General features: G+C 39.0%; 2 protein-coding genes across 2 annotated transcripts in view; both read right to left on the minus strand.

The window, feature by feature from the left end:
• The window catches only part of fam118b (family with sequence similarity 118 member B), a 28428-nt gene extending 27036 nt beyond the window's left edge, over positions 1 to 1392 (minus strand). The window contains exons 1-2 of the mRNA XM_067419637.1: positions 1334 to 1392; positions 437 to 714 (exon numbers count right to left, since the gene is read on the minus strand). Of these exons, the coding sequence (XP_067275738.1) occupies positions 437 to 714 (278 nt within the window). The 5' untranslated portion in view covers positions 1334 to 1392. The remainder of the gene's footprint in view (positions 1 to 436; positions 715 to 1333) is intronic.
• An 853-nt stretch (positions 1393 to 2245) lies between these two features.
• ilvbl (ilvB (bacterial acetolactate synthase)-like) lies at positions 2246 to 21701 on the minus strand. Its single transcript, XM_067419627.1, has 15 exons — positions 21288 to 21701; positions 19788 to 19989; positions 19573 to 19700; positions 16845 to 16983; positions 15176 to 15287; positions 14959 to 15058; positions 14613 to 14710; positions 12488 to 12624; positions 12161 to 12295; positions 11576 to 11690; positions 10386 to 10555; positions 8713 to 8783; positions 8515 to 8586; positions 3452 to 3557; positions 2246 to 3288 (listed from the first exon to the last, which is right to left on the minus strand). Exons 1-15 carry the CDS (start codon positions 21387 to 21389, stop codon positions 3110 to 3112), a joined length of 1866 nt encoding a protein of 621 aa, XP_067275728.1. The 5' UTR covers positions 21390 to 21701; the 3' UTR covers positions 2246 to 3109.
• Between the last annotated feature and the right edge of the window lie 529 nt (positions 21702 to 22230).

Raw genomic sequence — 22230 nt, forward strand, 5'->3', positions numbered from 1 at the left:
GTATAAACTGTATGTTTTATCCCCCTGTATTGTCCCTACCCCTAAACCAGAATGTTATCACAGGAAACATTCTGCATTTTTAACTTTTCAAAAAACATCTTGGTATGAGTTAGAACATCTTATAACTTAGTATGAGTTATAAGATGTTTTCCTCATGGGGAGCAAAAAATGTCCCCACAAGGACAAGGATTTCGGATATTGCCATCTTTGTGGGGACATAACGTAAGGTTTACCAGGCCACACACACACACACACACACACACACACACATACGCTTGACAGTAACGGTTCACATTGTTGAAGTAAATAACATAACTGACCAGATATATTATTGACAACATTTATTTTATAGCATATCAAAGTATATATATATTTAATAAATGAAAAAATAAAAATAATAAAACAGCATTGTGAAAGACATAAATAGGCTTTCTACCTTGATTCTTCAGGTGGCTGGTCAAATTCAGATCTGTCTGCTGGAGTAAATATGTTTTCTAGTATTCGATTTCTTTGTCTTCTTCTCTGTTGTGCTTTTCTCCATTTGTCTCTTTTGGTTTGTTTCTCCTTCTCACTCAACTCTGCGATTTTTTTCACATTTCCTAGTCTTATTAATCTGTACCATGTCTCTCTCTGCTTTTCTAAATATTGTGCCCTTCTTGAGGGATCAGCATCCCGTCGAGCCCTGTATCTTCGCTGTTTCTCTGCTGCTGACATCTGTCAAAATCAAAGAAAATTATCGATTGTAACAAAACAATGGGTCTTGTATAATGTTTGAGGTCAGTAAGAAAAAAAACTTTTATTCAATAAGGATGCTTTATATTAAGTGACAGTAAATACATGTATCTATTTCAAATAAATATGGTTCTTTTGAATTTTCTATTCATCAAAGAATCCTGGGTGTGTGTTTGTGGTGGGGGGGAGATCATGTTTTCACAAAACACAAGAATGATTTCTTAAGGATCATGTGACACTGAAGACTTCAGTAATGATGCTGAAAATTCAGCTTTGATCACAGGAATTACATTTTAAAATACATTCAAAATTTTCGTTCAAAAGCATAAAAGTTTACTGACTACAAAATTGTGGACAGTTAGTTGTACTGTGTTGAACAAGTATAGTTTTATATAAACGATAAACAGATTTAAATATTATTCATGTCTATGACTAACTTAAGCAACACTGATATTGCTGAGTAACATAGTTGACAGGTAACATAGTTGACATTCCTGTGTTATTTATTCACCCACACGGCATATTTGTTGTATATTTTGTCATTTCTCATTGTAAGCACAATTATTAATGAAACATTAAGGGAAAATAAGAAGCCACTCACCGGTTTGTTTTCAAAATGTCTGCTGCTGAAGGCTGAGACGCAAGTCACGTGGTTTTGGAACAAACTACAGCTCAGTTACACGGGGGTGATCTATTGGTAATTTAGTTGACAATAGCAATGAGAGATATTTTATCATTTTGATGATAGAAGAAAAAACTTATTTTTTTGGAACAACTGAATAAATATAAATTAATGCCGATATTAGTCGTTTGCATTGTGCATTTTGAATTCAAACCTGTTTGAAAATGCATACACATGCATAGTAAAATCATGATAATTTGCTGATAAATTAAACATTGAATTCTGAAAGTGTTTGATGTTCTGTCCTATTGGTAAAAATATAATATATAGTTAAAAATATATTTATAAAAAAGGTCACAATATTTAAAATACAGGCTACCTAATCATATCACGCATTTGCAAACATGCAGCTCAATGGCAGATGGCTGTAAAAGATCTCAAGTCTGTAAGTTGCTCTTTTTATAGCAGTTCGGTCTCAGTGAAAGTAGGATATGTTCCTATTCAAATGCTGCCTGCCATAATAAAATTAATGGGTTAATGGCAAGGCTTGCTCTATTTTGGACAGGTCATGATGTGCCTGTGGTTAATGAAGCGTCAAGTTTTATATGGCCTCTTGCACAGAGACACAAGAGCATCCTTATTTTCAGTACTTTCTTCCTCTAGTGTTCTCTCTTTTCACCCGCTGGCCATGTATTTGATTGCTTTTCACTGACTGCACATGAAAATCAACATAATGTTGATTAAACAGGTAACTGGTTAGAGGGGGATTTGTGAGCAGACAACACAAAGGCACAGAATGGTACAGTTATTACTAATAACTGATGAATGACACCTTAATAAATGCACAATGGTTTGCATGGCAGTCTGACACTTACAGAACAATGGTAACACTGTATTTTAAAGATTTTATTACATAACCAAATCTTGATAAATTATGTTGCCATATTCACATGGTCATTTTGTGGGTGAAGCTGAGGTGATCAATCACAAACAGAAGAAAAGTCGCCTTATCCAGGGCTGATATTGCAGCAAAAACAGGACTGCATTTCCAAGTATGTGTTAGAATATTACTTTGGTTAAGATGGACATTTTTAACTAAACAAAGATAGAGCCATTCGATTCACACAAAGTTCTTTAAAAATATATTTCTAGCAAATTTCAGATTTTCTGAACAAGATCAGTTTAACATTCAGTAAATACAGGCACACCAAAAATTATATTCAATATTATATATCATATATTCAATCATCAATCAATATATACTGGACAGAGTAAAAGGCACTGTGTGCTTGCTCCTTTTCAGCTCAATAAAAACCGTACTTGCAAAACATGTCCAAGCTCACATTTCAGCCCAGAAAAGAAATGACATTATAATATATGTATAGGTCATTTAAATAATATTTTCTCTCTTTTTGCTTTAAGGTCATGAGAATTTGGGTTATATGTTTAATGTCGCATTAGAAAATAAATCATAATGGTCTTAAACGCAGGCTTAATTTCCTAAACATTCCATAATTTATTATTTATCTTTTAGAATGAAAAATGACCCAGACATGTTCTTGAAGGTTTTGATTTGAACAGTATTAGTCACAACATAAGTTAAATGTTTCTGAACATCTGATATGTAGTTGCATTGATCTCTTTCTCAATCAGCTGACACTATGTAACTTGGTAAAGGCTGTATCTGTATATTTTGAGCATGACAACACAAAAAAAGACTTTGGGTATCTAGGCAGGATGGTACAGTGTTTCTCGCTAAACTGAGATTGAACCTTCCCTAAAGTTGGTCTTTCCGATCAGAACGTTCAGCAGAGTTGCCTTTCCCTCTCGGCACTCCTTCTGCGCCTTTTTAATGATGTCATCAAGCTGCAACTCATCCTCTCGGCCAATCAGGTAACCTTTTCCGCCATAACCATCAGCTACAATGTGATAATCTGCAAGGAAGAGAAAAGACACCACACCTCACTATGACTGATCAATTTATATATTCACTTGGAAATTAGCTAGATTATTAGATTAAATATTTTTGTGGATTCGGACCATAGCTTTGACATATAAACAAATGCAGTGAACAACACTTTAATGATTGCATCTTACCTGAAAAGGCAAGACCACAGGCCACGTTGCTGCCCAGCATAGGCACTTGTTCTCTGGAGATCTGACTCCAGCACGCATCATTGCCCACCAAAGCGATCACTGGGGTCTAATATGAGATGACAAGGGAGTCATTAAAAGTTACTAAGAGAAAATAAAAAGAAGCCACAACAAAGATGCCTTTAAAGGAATATTTTACAACTATTGAACAGAAAAAACGATTCATAATTAAATATAAACTATTCAACTAAATAAAATCTGTTCATTATATAAAGTGGTCATTTATTTTCAGAAGACTTGGATTAAACCACTCGATTTGATTTAGGATTTATTTATGAATTTTTTGAAGCCTTACACTTTTGAAAGAATAGACATTTCACTAGTTCACACTTACATCAAATTAAATAGAGTAAAGATTATGCGTATTTGGCGTGCTGTCCGGGGGAGGGCGCCGGGCTCGGAATTTCGCCCGAACCCAGAGTACCCCCCCCGTGATAGAGATACTCTAGAACTGGACTGGAGTATATTATAGATTGAGTTGACATCTAATAAGAGTTTGTTAGAATCAAGTGAGGAGCTGGGGTGGTGGAGGGATGCTAAAATGAAAATGGTCAATGAAAGAAGGTAAATCAGCTGTATTTATACACCCCTCTTATCGTTGATTAGCTTGATGTGCTCCACTTGTGTTTAATTAGGTTTAATTATATGAGCGTGCTCCGCTTGTGTTTAGTCAGGTTTAATTATCTGCACGTGCTCCTCCCGAAATTTTGTTAATAAAAACTTCACTTCACTAGTTCACACTTACATCAAATTAAATAGAGTAAAGATTATGCGTATTTGGCGTGCTGTCCGGGGGAGGGCGCCGGGCTCGGAATTTCGCCCGAACCCAGAGTACCCCCCCAAAAATGCAAGAAGCAGAGGACAGCCACCAGAAACCCCCCCAAATACGCAGATAATTGGTGGGCTGGCGTTTTGCTAAGCTTGGTTGCTTGACCAGCAGAGCCCATGTTGGCTCTGATGGGAGCAGGTCATGGCCTCGGGTGTATGGGCCCTACTGGCTGATTTACTGGGAGCAACCTTGTTTTGGAGCGACCGATCGGAAAGGCTCTTCTGAGAGAGAAACGGCACTGCTGCAGCTGTGGAGAAAAGGTTAGCCAGAGAAAACCGGGCTCTTGCGGGAGCAGAGGAGACCGCACTGCTGCAGCTGTGGAGAAAAGGTTAGCCAGAGAAATTGAGCTTCTGCGGGAAAAGAGGAAACGGTACTGCTGCGGCTGTGGAGAAAAGGTTAGCCGGAGAAATTGGGCTTCTGCGGGAGCTGAGGGAACGGTACTGCTGCGGCTGTGGAGAAAAGGTTAGCCAGAGAAATTGGGCTTCTGCGGCAGCAGAGGGAACGGTACTGCTGTGGCTGTGGAGAAAAGGTTAGCCAGAGAAACCGGGCTTCTGCGGGAGCAGAGGGAACGGTACTGCTGCGGCCGTGGAGAAAAGGTTAGCCAGAGAAACTGAGCTCCTGCGGGAGCAGAGGAAACAGCACTGCTGCGGCAGTGGTGAAATTAGCCAGAGAAACTGAGCTCCTGCGGGAGCAGAGGGAACAGCACTGCTGCGGCAGTGGTGAAATTAGCCAGAGAAACTGAGCTCCTGCGGGAGCAGAGGAAACAGCACTGCTGCGGCAGTGGTGAAATTAGCCAGAGAAACTGAGCTCCTGCGGGAGCAGAGGAAACAGCACTGCTGCGGCAGTGGTGAAATTAGCCAGAGAAACTGTGCTCCTGCGGGAGCAGAGGAAACAGCACTGCTGCGGCAGTGGTGAAATTAGCCAGAGAAACTGTGCTCCTGCGGGAGCAGAGCAAACAGCACTGCTGCGGCAGTGGTGAAATTAGCCAGAGAAACTGTGCTCCTGCGGGAGCAGAGGAAACAGCACTGCTGCGGCAGTGGTGAAATTAGCCAGAGAAACTGTGCTCCTGCGGGAGCAGAGGAAACAGCACTGCTGCGGCAGTGGTGAAATTAGCCAGAGAAACTGTGCTCCTGCGGGAGCAGAGGAAACAGCACTGCTGCGGCAGTGGTGAAATTAGCCAGAGAAACTGTGCTCCTGCGGGAGCAGAGGAAACAGCACTGCTGCGGCAGTGGTGAAATTAGCCAGAGAAACTGTGCTCCTGCGGGAGCAGAGGGAACAGCACTGCTGCGGCAGTGGTGAAATTAGCCAGAGAAACTGTGCTCCTGCGGGAGCAGAGGGAACAGCACTGCTGCGGCAGTGGTGAAATTAGCCAGAGAAACTGTGCTCCTGCGGGAGCAGAGGAAACAGCACTGCTGCGGCAGTGGTGAAATTAGCCAGAGAAACTGAGCTCCTGCGAGAGCAGAGGAAACAGCACTGCTGCATCTGAGGAGAAAAGGTTAGGCAGACAAATGGAGAACCACATTCGTATGAGGGAAACAGTGATTACCTTTAAATCTAGCATATTTTGTGTATGAGCCAATGCAGTATCCTATTAAAATAAATATCCATATTTTCCCCTGAAACTGTAATTGCCATTATTTAATACGACAATCACAATTTACATTGAATGATGTTTTGAATATAGCTTTATACTAGGGGTGTAACAATACACTTTTGTCACAAGTCGCTATAAACCATGATACTTACCTTATCAATGAATTGGACCCACAAATATTCCCCCATTGCATCATAATACACTATATTCCACATTATATAGTGGTTTAATATAGTAATGTCACTCACGCTTTCAATGCAGGCAGCATTCTCTCCCGGTCTCTATGACCCTCCTCTCCCGCTACTAATAAACTACACATATAAAAATAACCATCTAAAATGCTTTGGATAACCATACTACTAAACCAAAATGTGATCTGGTGATTTAAATGATGTTTGCACTTTCGCTATAAGGAGTGCCTCTTTAAATCATATTTGCACTTTGACATTGAGGAGCGCCATTCCAGCAGCGCACACGCTTTAATTGATCAGTGCAATCCGTCACAGTTCTGAACGCAAGAATGCGTGTCAAAATGACTATTCCTAAAACTGTAAATGTTTAGCTCACCTAAAAAATTTAATACTGCATGAACTCATGTTGTTTTCACATGGCTCGCAATAATTTGAACGTCCATGTTTACTACAGTATGTGCGTTGTGTTAAATATATTCATCAAGCCATTGTGTCTCTTCAGAAGACTTAACTTTGGATTAGCCACTCGATTAGTTATCTTTACAATGCTTTTATGATAGTCGTTGGATCTTTTTCATACAAAGTTTGAGAAGAATGGACGGTCCCGCCGCTGGCCGTCTTGATGCCTTAGCGTCAATACTTAATGATGCCCACAGCACTAGGAATGGACTTAAATGGAGGGACAGAAATCACAGGTTTTATATTAAAAAAAAAACATCTTAATTTGTGTTTACAAGCTAAAATGAAACAACGCGGCTTTTAACGAAATTAAATCTTAACATCTAATCATGAACACAATTAGAAATTTGATTAGAGTTATGCAGTCGTATACCAAAGTTTAATATAACTTTAGAGACGGTCCCTAGATCCACGGATATCGAATGACCATGTCAAGCCAGCTTTACTCCGGTTAATTTCATCCGTAGTAAGTAAGTCTGGCCAGTAGGAAAGTACTACAAACGTTGGAACGTGAAAAAGCCTTTTGGTGAGTTACTGTGAATTTGCAGACGGTCCCTAAAGAAGCCTCAGTGGATACTTTAACTTGTTAAATTAGCTACTGCTCCTTTAAGGCGGAACGTACTCTCATCTCACTCGCTGATGAGAGGCAGTCCGTAGTAGATGAAGCGCGAGCTGTGAAAGGCGCATGGATGCGTTCTACATTTCTGTTACTCTTTGCCGTTTGTTTTTCTGTTTAGTAACGCAGTTGTCAGTGGAGTGTTTAACTGCCCCAAGTGTGCGAGGGATTTACGGTGATAATAAACCCCCTTTGTGAGTTTGCTTCAGCTGCAACCATTCGGGCCAGCTATCCGGCCTCTCGATGTGAAGTGTGTAATACAACACACAGTTAATCACAATGAAGAAATCATTGTCGTTTTTAATTTAATGACGTAGAACGCTTAGAATCTGAAACGTGAGGCTCACATTATCAGCTGGTTCCAGTGGCTTATCGTTTGCCGTAATATGCGCTTTGTAATGGCATATTTTAATGATTTAGCTTCACCAGCAAGTAACATTATATTTAGGCTATAGTTCATCACCACAGCAACCTTGAGTGGGTCCATGATGAACGCAATTGTCGCGTGTGAAAAGTATCTGTCTGTATTACACAGAGGCGGCAATCAAAAGAAAGATTGATGCATGTAACAAATTATTTAAGATCATTTTCTAATTCTGTTGTAGTTTCCCCTGAAGCAGGTCTGCAGTGTGCACTTTTTACACTGTCCGAGCGCGACTCTGTCGTCATTTTATTTATTTATTTATTTTCTAAAACAACCAGCTGTGAACATAACCTTACCTTAGAACAATGATTAGACTTTAGAAGATGGAAACGCGAGTGAATCGCAGCAAACACAATTACATTGAGGAAAAGCAGAATTGGTTTTACCGTGATGGAAGCGGCCGAAATGGCTTAGAATTCTGTAACGAAAATTTTTAGCATTGTAGAATTGTTTCAAGCTGTTTGAGCGATCTATACAGCGTGGGCGGGCGAGGCGACCAGCCGGAAAAGCCATCCATGCTAAAATGAAAATGGTCAATGAAAGAAGGTAAATCAGCTGTATTTATACACCCCTCTTATCGTTGATTAGCTTGATGTGCTCCACTTGTGTTTAATTAGGTTTAATTATATGAGCGTGCTCCGCTTGTGTTTAGTCAGGTTTAATTATCTGCACGTGCTCCTCCCGAAATTTTGTTAATAAAAACTTCACTAAATGGAGGGACAGAATCTCTTCATTAAAAAACATCTAAATTTGCTTTTCAAAGAAGAATGAAAGTCCTATTATGGGTTTGTGATGGCATGAGAGTGTATAATTTTGGGTGAACTAAGAGCAATTTTGTGAATCTTTACAAAACACAAATTCATACATTCTGATATTGATGCTGTAAAAGTTACCTTGTGGCGTGTGAAGGTATCAAATTCAGCCACACTGTATCCGAGGGAACCGTCGCCATAAACAATCCATACCTGTTTACAAGATATTGATGTGTTTACATGCACAATTATAAGGTGTTTTTATTCAACAGTAGATCTGAGAAAAACATTATTTAACAAAAATTAAAAAATGCATTCAAATTAATTTTAAGATTTTACCTCTGACTCAGGTCGACAAAGTTTCGCTCCCAAAGCAAACCCTCCTCCAACACCTAGAGTCCCAAAAGCCCCTGGTGCAAAGACAAGCCACAAATCATGAGGAACACAAAGACTATAAGTGCATGTGTCAGGTTTGAAAAAAACAACAACACAGGTGGAGATTCTTATGGAATTAGATTTGTGCCAAAAAAGAGCTTTTCATGAAGTTCACACAAATACAAATGAAAACAGTGACCTCAATGGCACAAATGAAAATGTCCAAGATTCCTTATCGCAAATCATGGATTATGAATTAAAGGTGCCCTAGAATGAACAATTTAATTAACCTTGCCATAGTGAAATAATAAGAGTTCAGTTCATGGACATCACATACTGTGAGTCTCAAACACCATTGCCTCCTACTTCTTATGTAAATCTCGTGCATGATAAACACCATGGAAAAATAAGTGATTCTCAACATAACGCCAACCGTGACACAATCGTTGGGGATCATTTATATGTACGCCCCCAACATTTGCATCTGTCCAAACATGTTCATTGTCAGGCGGAACTGACGGAGCGACTCATCGGGACTGCAGATAAACAAGCTTCACTAGAGGATGGCGAAAACGGCAGCTCTCATGGACACAAATGTCATGTTCCAGGCTGTGCAGGGGACGTGAGGACTGTTCTACCCTTCACACAGATAAAAAATGTCAACAGTCATGGTTAATGTTTATAATCGGATACCACAACAATTTAATTCAAGATTGTTTGTTTGTTCGGCCCATTTCAAGCAAGCTTCGCTCAGTGTCTTAAACTGAAGAAAGTGGCAATTACAACTGTATTCCTGTAAGCAGTAAGTAGCGATTAGAGTATCCACTTATTGACTGTTTAAACAATTTTCTAAAAAAATCTCTACTCTCATTGGCTCATTGGATGGGCAGCTCCCTGACCTAGAAGTAGAGGCTTCAGTGACTCGAATATTGGAGAGTGATGTGACTGGCTTACTACTGAAAAATTACTTATTTAGTTTGTAAATTAGATATAGTAATTAATATATAAAATTTGTGAAGTCTCAGGTGACTACTTTTTCTAGATGAGCCTTCAGAAGCAGTATGAACATTGTCATCATAATCATACTCAGCAGGAATCTCGAGGCAGCTTGAGGTAAGTTAATGTAACTAAGAAAATCAAACAACATGTATGCAAGATAGTGATGGGGAGCTTCATTGCTGTGTCCGAAATCACTCACTTGTTTACTGATTCTCTAATCCATAGCCTATAGTGCATGACAGTTGGGTGAATTATAAGATAGATGAACGAAATAAAGCGAGGAATTCGGACACTGACGTATTACACAGAGTCAGAGAACTGTCGCAGGAAAGTGCCGCTGTCTAGCAGAGTTTAGCTTCAACCCTAATCAAACCCACCTGAACAAGCTAACCAATGTATTCAGGATTACTGCAGGACCAATGTTTCCTATCTCTGCCCTTTACCAACTAAACTAGACCTAACTCTAACAAGAAAAGGCAGAATTTTCACAACTATGCTCCTTTATAGAAAGAAATGGTATCTGCGAGGATTTCAGGAATTAGACTGTATCATAGTAATGAGTACTGTCCCATTGACTTCTATTCATATGGATATGATACAAATGCTTGAGACATTAACATAGGGATATTCTGTCTAACCTGGGTCCAGCCAGCGGAGCGGGCCCCGTGGCCTCATGATATATGCCGCGCTGCCAACAAAATCCCCCCCATCAGCCACGATGATGCTGTCCTCAGGCAAGAGCTCATCCACATGGTGCAAAACACTCAAAGGGTTCAAATGCCTCTCTGTCTTCTCATCTGCTTTTGCTCTGAAGGCAAAAAAAAAGAGCATTAACATAACATATACGGATAGATAACATCAAACATGGCCATACGTATATGGACACCAATTGTTTGTTTTTTTAAAAGGAGGTATAACTGCAAACATTTTTATAAATGTTTAACAGGTGTGTATGTGGTGATTGGCTATGTAGTGTAGGTCTACGCCTTTTCCACCAGAATGGTTCACATTATGGGACCGGAGCCTGATCTCGGCCAAGCGAAGTGGAACCTGTTGTGAACCACAGACTTGAGGAACCAACTGTGATGTAGTGCTACTATGTGTTGTTTACGTGACTATAACCAGCCTAAAAAAACCAGCCTTTTTCTGTTCACAGTATTGGAAGTGATTCTAGCAATCTGGCGGATCATATAAACTGCCGGTATTTTTATCTGTCCTTTTCAGAATAAACTGAAACTAAAACTGTTGATTCACTTGCTCTCTCACATACTGGGTCTCTCTCAGGTGCATAGATTATTTATTTAAATATGAGGAGCAATGTTATTACATTGCTCATAAAGACAGCATCAGCATTTCTCGAACCCTGCTCCACGACTCTATTTGAGACTTGGGCTGAATCCGAAATCACCCATATATACCCTCAAATAGGGCATTATTTGAGGGGACAGCCATTTGTAGTGGTGTACGAAACCATGGCGGACCTTATTTAGAGCACTCATTCAATCCTACAATGCAACCGCAATTACGAGTGTACAACCGATGTACTTTCAACAGCTGTCAGAATTAGCTCACTTGTTTTCATTCACTCGTTCAAGTGGGGAATAGTGATTGAGGGTTTAGGGGGAGATTTCGGATTCAGCCCAGCAAGTTTTTAGAGGCGAGTTGAACCGATCTTTCCGTTGAACTCCATTTTCTGCAGTGGAAATGGGTGAAGCGGTGTGAGAATAGATACAGGCTGGGAACCGGAACCGTGCCTGTGGAAAAGGGTCAGTGTCACCACCACAGACAATGAATCCAAGCAACAGTATAATGGTTGGAATAAGACCACCTGTTAGCTTTCTCTTTGATGTCATCTCCCTCTTTCAGTTTCTGAGGCCATTCCTCTGGGCATCTGTGTCCCTTCAGGGCTTTTGAGAGACGCACGAGGAAGGAACCAGCATCGCCTGAATCATTTAGGAAAGGATACCTTGTTATGTAACAAGTCTTGTAGTGCATCTTTAATTCATATATATATATATATATATATATATATATATATATATATATATTACACACACACATACACACACACACACACTTTTATTCAGCAAAGTAGCATTAAACTGATCAAATGTGACAGTAATGGCATTTATAATGTTCTAAAAGGTTTTCACTTCTAAAACAATATATAATAAAATGTTCTGTGTCAGTACGTGTGGTTGCGAGTGTCGACGTGCTCTGGGAGTTAAAAAAAATACAGCATATTTGTCTTTAACCATGCAGCAAACAAAAATCTTTAAACCGTTTAACTGATAGTATTAATCGGTCAAAATTATTACAATCAGTTAACAGTTAAACGGTCAATATGGGCATCCCTACCCCAAACCTTTAAAAGGTAGTGTATATCCACTAAATAAGTAAAATAATTGTTCACCTTGTAGGGCCACTGTTGGCTTCCAGAACATGTCTGAGTTCTTTAGTAGCTGACTCTTGTCTCTGTTGACTGCAATGATTTTACTCCGTCTGTTCAGCACTCTTCCGTAACTCAGTCTGAAATCACACACTGTACCTATTCACCAAGAAAAATACATTCAGGAACAAGAACTATGCAAAACACACACTTTCCCACTTCCAAACCTGGAAATCACAATTTTAAAGTTCACTAATATTTTCAGACTTTCCAAAACATACAAAGAGCTGTACACAAGACAAATTCTGCTGCACATAATCCAACTGTACAGTAGCTGGCGCCGTTTCCCACCTGCCAGCAGCACGAGATCAGCATCTTTTAAGGCGTCTCTCCTGTTCTGTCTAATGTGCAGTGGACTGTTCTTTCCCAGCATCCCCCGGGACATTCCACCTAGGAAGCAGGGAATGCCTAAAGATTCTAAGGCATTTCTGTGAGAAAAATAAAATACAAATCTTGTGACTAAAAATTGACTTAGTTATTGGCAATCGTGATTTATGGGTGGGTCAAAGACTTTTCATCAATAATGTATATGATTTGTTGTTGTTTTGGACTTTGCTTACAAACTAAATGCATTTTCTTAGATCAATGTATTCCATACATACAGTACCAGTCATTTATGTTTCTTAGGATCTTAAAGTCAGTATAAAATGAAAACTCATACCAGCTATTTTCTAAATGCATGTTACAGCTTTTAATTTATTTTTTTACGCAGCATTTCTCAATCATTTAGTGTGCTTACAGGATCATGAAACCCCAATATATATATATATATATATATATATATATATATATATATATATATATATATATATATATATATATATATATATATATATATATATATATATATATATATATATATATATATATTTTTTTTTTTTTTTTTTTTTTTAAAGGGGTGGTTCCATGCGTTTTTTCCTAGGCTTGGTTGTGTTTATGGACCAAAATATAACATCTTAATACTTCTTTCTTTTAAAAAAAATGCCATATTTTTCTTATAATTGACCTTTATTCCACACCGCTGTCTCCACTGTCCTTTGAACGGATCGTTTGAGTCCTGCTTCTTTGAATCTCATCCCTCGGATAAACGCAATGGTCTTAGATTGGTTAGATGGCCAAAAGTAGTTTCATGTATTTTTACTGGCTGAAGTGCCAAGCACAGGTTGTCCGGAAACGCCACGGCCCTTCCCATTACGGGCAGAAGTCACATCTGCGGTGACTAGCAAGGGTTTTTCCACCAACCCAGGAAGAAACTCGTTGTAGTCCAAACCGGCCGTTTTTGTAGGCAATAAACTGCCATAACTTTAAAAGACATTATCTCCGTTTGCATTGAACTTTCAGCGCTGTAACTTTGCAGATACTGTTTATGCTAAAGCAGCAACATTACACACTAGCTCAAGTTAAAAAAGTGAAATTGCATATAACCACCCCTTTAAAGTGTGAACAGATATGCACAGGCTACACATACTAAACATACTCAGAAAATTAATCCATACATGGAAATTAGTTATTTTTGCAATAGCAATATCGTACTTTAGGTTTGAAAAGCAAACTTGAAGCAACGTAACAGATTCTGGCGTAAATCCAGCAAGATCCGGAGTGGTGAATAGCTGCCGGGGCTTCACTAAGGGAATAAGCACATCTCTGAGCACTTCTCTGCATTTATTCATGACAAAGAGCTCAATCAATCCAGTCACTGCACTGTACTATGCATAAGATATAATTGAGGCATTATGCATGAGACAAAATCACTTGTCATGTTTGTCTTCCCTCATTATTTAGAGACATGGTCATAAGTGCTTGTTTGCTATGTGAGAAAACACAAAAAAGTTGTTTGAATTTTAGGGCAAGAGTTTAACTACAAACACATGGGAAATATGACTGTAATAATGTTTAATAAGTAAGAACATGTAGAACACAGTTTAACAAGGGCATATTTCATATACTCTAGTGCTCTAAACATGAACCAGCACAAGTATGCATGTCATGCAAGCTCAAGCTAATCTGCCTCCACTTTTGAGTGCAATGCCCACATCTCAATATCCAATCAACAACCGAAGAACTGAACAAAGTTCCAGCCTATATATTGTATAGGCTGGAACTTATATATATATATATATATATATATATATATATATATATATATATATATATATATATATATATATTTACACTCAGATATACACCACAATACAAAATAAAAGATTTGTTGCAACTCATTTCACTTTTTTATCTAAAGCTTTATGCTTGTATACATTACTGGACAAGAATTTTTGTTCATGTCTGAGTATGTAAATAACATTTTTAATTTAGGGTTAGGTGTTGTGTTAGGCAAAACTGGACTGGTGACCTAAAGGTCAGAAGTTCAAACCCAAAAAGGCGGCCCCTTTAATAGCCCCTGTAAGCAGAATTTTACCTGACATCATCTGCTGGCGTGGGGGGTAATGTTGCCTGACTGCCGAGCAATATGACAGGTTTCTTGGCTCTGCTCACCAATTCCACACACCTTTGGACCTGTGAAGAGTAAAGGGTCATTCAAGAGCCATTCAAGTGCAATGTGATCTTATCTTATGTTTTTTGAGGGCAAAAGTCAACATTTCAACATCTCTCCTTCAGCTTTGTTGTTTTTACCGGTGTAATTCAGGTTTTTTTGAGACTGAATGATGATGATGAGCATAAAGCAATTCTTGAATCGTTATCATATCATTGATCAGTTGCATCTACAGAATAACCTCCAATGCATATGCCATAACAAGCTTTACCTCATCCTCTGTGGCTTGAGGGATATGAACAGGAAGTGGCGACGGATCTTGCGTCTCCCAAGCTCCAGCAAACAAGTTTGATAAATGATTCTTGAGATACCTAAGGGATTACAAGAAAAAGTGATCAAACACTTATTAAATGCCATAACTCATCATTTAATAACAAGATCAGGTGTAGTATGAATAATAGTATGTAAATACTGATACATGTTTGTACCATGCAATGATTTTCCCCATCAGCCCTTTGGGAGTGTTTTTAGGGGCAAACTCTTTTTCCACCACATGGTAAGGGTACAGCGTGTCTATGGGAAACTCTATAAACACTGGGCCTGTCCAAGAAATCAAAGAAATAGAATTACACTCACTGAACTGCAAACAGGGCTCTTTTACATAGAATTAAATAATTCATGAAAGGAATTTACTTTGCTTTAAATATTAAGAGATAAAAAATGTTAAAAACAAACCAGTAAAAAAGCTGATTATTTGTAGAAAAAGGTTACTATTTCTAATAATACAAATAATACTCATTCATACTCTTTAAAGGCTTCTTTCAAAAGTGAATTGGTGAATTATAATTCATTTAAAAAAAATTATAAGATATTAGAATCTATGGTAAAATCATAAACTGTAAAACTACTGTTAAAAAAAAGACAAAAGAGAGGAGTCAAATAATCAATTATTATATATTATTGAATTAAAGGTGCCCTAAAATGAAAAATTGAATTAACCGTGAAATAATAAGAGTTCAGTACATGGACATCACATACTGTGAGTCTCAAACACGATTGCCTCCTATGTGTAAATGTAAATATGTAAATCTCGTACATTTAAAACACCACGGAAAAATAAGGGATTCTCAACATAACGCCAATTGACGAAAAATTTGCATCTGTCCGAACATGTTAATTGTCAGGCGAAACGAATCATCGGGACTGCAGGTAAACAAGCGACACTCGAGGACAGCGAAAATGGCAGCTCTCATGGACACAAATGTCATGTTCCAGGCTGTGCGGGGGACGTGAGGACTTTTCATACCCTTCTACAGGTAAAAAGTGTCAACAGTCTTCGTTGATGTTTATTATAATCGGATACCGCAACAATTTAATTCAAAATCGTTCGTTTGCTCTGCACATTTCAAGCAAGCTTCGCTCAGTGTGGTCAGATGATCTGAAAACACCAATAAACAGGCTGCATTTTAGCCATCCCCATTTCAGATGTTCTGCTTAAAGTGTCATTCAATCGGTCTGTATTCTTTCAGGACTCACAAGCAGCTTTGCTAAACAACTGAACTGCTGTGTACCGTGAGCTGCTAAAAATAAGGCGAGCAGAGCAGGGCTCACATTAAAATTCATGACTTTGCCAAATAAGGTAAAAACAGAGCATTACATCTTAGGGACATTTTCTAGGGTTGTAAATGGACCTGTAAAACTGTATCTTTTTGCCTGTATCAGAATTTTTGCCCTTAAATAAGCCACATAGAACAATTCATAGAACAATTTAACATATTGTTAACTCATTCTAAGGCACCTTTAAATTATTTTTCTTTTTTCACATTGGTCTGACTCTAAACAAAAGTTACAGGTGGGCTAAAAGAAAATTCAAATTCACAGGTGGCGGCAGTTATGGAAAAAGCAGACATACAGATGATACCTCATAAAAAAGCAGCACTGAGCTTATAAACAACTTTATTAGGCATTATTCATCTTCTCTGAAGAGTCAGGCCCCCTCAGAGATGCATACATATAAAGACGCCACCAGCCCCCCCCCCCCCCCCCCCCCCCCCCACCACCACTCCCCAAATCATGTGATTGTCATTTCACTATCAATACAGTACATTTCAGCAAAAGGAGACAAGATTACAGGTATAGGTTTCAGCACCACTGTACCTGGTGTGCCAGACTGTGCGGCGGCCAAGGCTTTTCTTACAGTGGGAACAATCTCTCTCACGGTCCTCACTGACGCACAGAACTTACAGAGAGGCTTGAAGAGGGACATTTGGTCAATATCCTGTAGCGCACCTCTACCCTGTAATAACAATCACGTAATATTAATGACAAAGTATGATGCAAATGACACCAAACAATTATTTCTCTGAGATTCAATTGAATAAAGCCCTGTTCACACCAAGAACAATAACTAATAACTATAATGTTACATTTTAAGAAAATCATAATGTAGATACATTTGAATAATAATCATTTTAATTCTATGAGATGAGGTAAGTCCACAACATAACTACAACTGCGCAGAGGAGCAATATTGTTAGAATCACTGCTAGAACTATTTTTTTCAAGCTGACGAATGATACAAACATTGACAGCTAATCAGAATTCACCTAACCTTAAAGGAACACTCCACTTTTTTATAAAATAGGCTCATTTTCCAAGTCCCTTAGAGGTAAACAGTTGAGTTTTACCATTTTTTAATCCATTCAGCCGATCTCTGTATCTGGCGGTAGCACCTTTTAGCATAGCTTAGCATACATTATTGAATTGGATTAGACCATTAGCATCATGCTCAGAAATGACCAAGAGTTTGAGTTTGAGCATTTAAGGTGGCAGACTTTAACGTAACTGTACTGAGCATTGGTGAATGATTATGTTTGTAATAAATAATTGTGGATGTTAAAATAGTTCTGTCATGACAACTCTCTGAGTGTTTGGCATTGTAATGGATAAGAATATCAATGTCTAAAGAGAATGATATGACTGCTAGCAGATTGAGTTAAGGACCTATCAGCCTCCACAATCTAGAGTTTCATGACAGAACTTTGTAGTTATTGCTATACATTAGGTATCATTATTGTTATTTGTCTTGGTGTGAACTGACCTTAACAGCAAACTTCACTTCAGTACAATAGGTCCATTAGTAGATGCATGTCTCGTGTATCATCAAATCAAAAGAGCATACACCTATCAGGCATAACATTATGACCACTGACAGGTGAATTGAATAACACTTATTATCTCTTCATCACAGCACCTGTTAGTGGGTGGGATATATTAGGCAGCAAGTGAACATTTTGTCCTCAAAGTTGATGTGCTAGAAGCAGGAAAAACGGGCAAGCATAAGGATTTGAGCAAGTTTGACAAGGGACAGAGTGTGATGGCCAGACGACTGGGTCAGAGCATCTCCAAAACTACAGCTCTTGTGGGGTGTTCCCGGTCTGCAGTGGTCAGTATTTATCAAAAGTGCTCCAAGGAGGGAACAGTGATGTACAGGCGACAGGGGCATGGGCAGCCAAGGCTCATTGATGCACGTGGGGAGTGAAGGCTGGTCCATGTGGTCCGATCAGAGAGATGAGCTACTGTAGCTCAAATTGCTCAAAAAGTTAATGCTGGTTCTGATAGAAAGGTGTCAGAATACACAGTGCATTGCATGGCCGCAGATCAGTCAGGTGCCCATGCTGACCTCTGTCCACCACCAAAAGCGCCAACAGTGGGCATGTGAGCATCAAAACTGGACCATGGACCATGTGTGTGCGTCGCTTACCTGGGGAACACATGGCACCAGGATGCACTATGTAAGGAAAGCCAGTGGAGGCAGTGTTATGCTTTCTGCAATGCTCTGCAGGGAAACCTTGGTCCTATCATCCCTGTGGATGTTATTTTTTATTTATTTTTTTATGTGTAGCACTTTGGGATTGTTTTTAACTATGAAAAGGGCTTTACAAATAAAATATATTATTATTATTATTATTACTTTAACGGGTATCACCTACCTAAACATTGTTGCAGACCATGTACACCATTTAACAGAAAAAGTATTCCCTGGTGGCTGTGGCCTCTTTCAGAAGGATAATGCACCCTGCTACAAAGCAAAAATGGTATAGAAATGGTTTGTGGAGCACAACAACGTTTGAGGTGTTGTCCTGGCCTCCAAATTCCCCAGATCTCAATCCAATCGGGCATCTGTGGGATGTGCTGAACAAACAAGTCTGATCCATGGAGGCCCCAGCTTGCAACTTAAAGGATCTGCTGCTAAAATCTTGGTGCCAGATACCACAGCTCAGGGGTCTCGTGGAATCCATGCATTGTTGGGTCAGAGCTGTTTTGGCAGCAAAAGGGGGACCGGCACAATATTAGGATATGTTATGCCTGATAGGTGTATTTTTCATTGTCTGTGACATCTGGGTGGTTCCATAAAATGGAAGTCAATGGTAACCAAACTTGTTTGTCATTCAGGTTTAGACTGGCATGAGGGTATGCAAATAATGGCAGAATTGTCCTTTCTGTGCGACTTTCCCTAAAGTGATTTTTATAAATCAAATCCTGGCTGTCATGGTTCAAGGCTGGTTCTTTGAGAATTAACCCTGAGCTGAGATAATATCTAATGTTTGCACAAGACATAAAATGAAGAAAAGATAAGGCAGTTATAGAGGTATAGGTCATCCACAGCAGAGGGCAAATATGCAGATGTCTATGACTTAGGTGTCGATCGTTACTATGCTTATGTTAGTGTTTCCTTTTTATTTATTTATTTATTCTTTTTTTAGTATGTTGTTTGAGCTTGTGATTATGACGCACTCAGTGCAACACCTGTTGTATTAAATTGTGCAATACTAATAAAAAGAAAGCAGATGACGTGCATGAAGTGTACAAGGCACTTCCTGACCTGCAGGAGAGTAGCAGCTGCACCACCAATCAGAAGCAGCGGTGATTCGGCCATCTGAGCGTTCTTCACCGCAGTCACTGTGTTCGTCAGCCCCGGCCCCGCCGTCACCGCTGCCACACCAACAGTACCTAAACCGCAAAAAAGACGATTTTCAGATTATTCTGCGGCTTCTAACAAGATGTGCCTTCTCTGCGTCTGCTTATGATCAGCCTTACCAGAAAGTCTTGCTACGGCATCGGCAGCAAACACAGCTGTGGCCTCATGGCGGGTGTCGACAATGCGGATGCCTAGTTTCTCACAGGCCACAAGGATGGGCGAGATGTGTCCTCCCACCAATGTGAAGACAAATTTGACCCCATGAGACCGCAAAACCTCAGCCACACTCTCTCCTCCATGTCGAGGGCTCTGTCTCTCTGTCTTGTAGTGAGGAACATTAAAATCATGATGAATGAAAGTAGTGACAGATCTTTTCTGTTGTATTGTGATGTACATCCAAGTGTAACAGATTATCAGAGAAAAAAAAATGTAGGACGGAAACTAGGTTCTATGAATCAGTTGTTGATTCGATGTTGAAATGTGGGCATTGCATTAAAAATGAAGGCAGGGGTAGAGTTTACGCAGACTAAATGATTGGAGGTGTCCTGCTTACATCACCAGAGGGAAGTCTGTCATTTTCACCGAAAGATTCAGTTATAATTTTTATTAAACATTATAAGGTCCAATAAATTAAACCTATGCGCAAATTAATTCACAATAACATTTTAACATGCATATTACAGATCTCTCTACATGCTTAAAAATAAAAGGTTCTCTATTACCACTGATGATTCCAGGAAGAAGATCCATGGAAACTTTCCATTGCACAAAAGGTTCTTTATAGTGGTAAAAGCAAGCTTCTTCAAGTTATTAAAATATTCTTTACAATTAAGAACAATTTAGTGAGAGGTTCTTTGTAAAAACCAAAAATGATTTTCTACCGCATCACTATGAAAACCCTTTTAGGACCTAGGAGTGCACTAGAGAAAAAAAAAGACAACCTCTAGAACATACCTTTTTTTTCTTTTTCTTTTTTTTCTCATGCAGTTACAAGGAATGAAGCTTTCACATAAAAAAGCCAACAAGCAAAGTATGACTGGAATTAAAATCATGAGAGCCCTTGCTCGCCTCCATGAGGGTTCATGATAGAAGTAGTGATGTCTGATTGATGAATTAATTGCTTTTTGTGTCTGATATTTCCTAATGAATCAGTTGATCAGGTTAAAAAAAAAAACCTTAATGAATAATGTTTTTACAATTGATATGGATAACTTACAACCCACTTGCAAGTGTTATGTGTTTTCAGTTAACACCATAAATTTCCATCTGTTCTTCACACAAAGCTATTATTTGACTTCAGAAAATGTACATAAAAATACACAAATGTAAATAATAATAATAATGTCAGTCTGATTTTACTGACAATCAATACTAGACTTTTTTGTTGATGAAAAAAATAAAACCCTGCCACACATCAAAATTATTATGAAAGAAACTGCTTCATTTGGTAGTTCAAGTACTTCAATTCATGTAGTTATTAAACATGCAATTATTGATTAATATGATTTTATAAGATGACAGACATATGCATGAATGATTCAAACTAACGTTAGTTTAACTGTTTAATTAGGTGAAAGTCGCAAGCTGTGAAAGACAGACAGACAGACAGACAGACATACCTTATGAAATAGCTGGTAAAGTAAGCCCATTTTATAGGATACAAGGATCACACCCCCGAGGGCAGCACCCAGAGTGCAGCCCAAAACCACGGAAATATCCATCGCTAGAGTGGGTTGTTGGTTTACGACCTAATGTCCACCTGTTTGCTAGGGACCTGCCCAGCAAAAGCAGGAACACAAATAAAAGAACAAACCGCTTACAATGTCGTGGGCTTCGAGGTTGACCTTTAACCGTGTAGTTACTGGATAAATGGCGAGACAGTGGTCATTAGATTTAGCACGCTGTCATGTCTGATCCTGCCATGGCCTGGTAAAGGTTAGACAACACTACCTGCCAGCTCTTTCTCCCCTTCTGCAGTTGTTGCTGAAGCGAATGAATGCACTGAATGGGACCGAGTGAGAAAGAGTTACGTAATAGGCGGAACAACTGCTCCGCTGTTTGAGTAATTGTCTCTTCTCGGCACATTCAGGACTCTACGTTGATTCCTTTGAGAATAGCAGTCTGTGCCGTAACATGATTGACAGCGCCGTCATCCAATTGAAAGCTGAAACGTAACTCAGTCACTGTAGAGCTGTACAACCACCAGGAAACTCGTGGCTAATGTCAATAATCAGTTGTTTTGTTAATTATTTTATTACTTAAGTGTGTTTTGTTGTAATTACGCAGGTGTAACATGAATTTCCTAATTTATTTAAATGGATCACAGCCAATGCAGGTGACACCGTGCGAATCAGTGCGACGTTCACCAATTAAATGACCTTTACTCTAAAGAACTTCTGAACTTTGACAGGATCATTACATTCGTACATGTACATCAGTAATAATAAATCATAACACTGAACGTTTCTTCCAGGGTCTTTTTAATTGTCTTGAAAACAGCAAAACGTCGACTGTAGCTCATCAATACAAAATATATTTGGTAGTCTGACTGACATAAGACCA

Source organism: Pseudorasbora parva, chromosome 16, assembly GCF_024679245.1.
Source record: "Pseudorasbora parva isolate DD20220531a chromosome 16, ASM2467924v1, whole genome shotgun sequence".
NCBI lineage: Eukaryota > Metazoa > Chordata > Actinopteri > Cypriniformes > Gobionidae > Pseudorasbora > Pseudorasbora parva.

Coding starts and splice junctions, on each gene's coding strand:
- ilvbl (XM_067419627.1), bottom strand. CDS start 21,389: ATGGATATTTCCGTGGTTTTGGGCTGCACTCTGGGTGCTGCCCTCGGG. Junction 19,701..19,787: donor TGCCGTAGCAAGACTTTCTG/GTAAGGCTGATC, acceptor TTTGCGGTTTAG/GTACTGTTGGTGTGGCAGCG. Junction 8,784..10,385: donor GCTCCGCTGGCTGGACCCAG/GTTAGACAGAAT, acceptor TCTTTGCACCAG/GGGCTTTTGGGACTCTAGGT.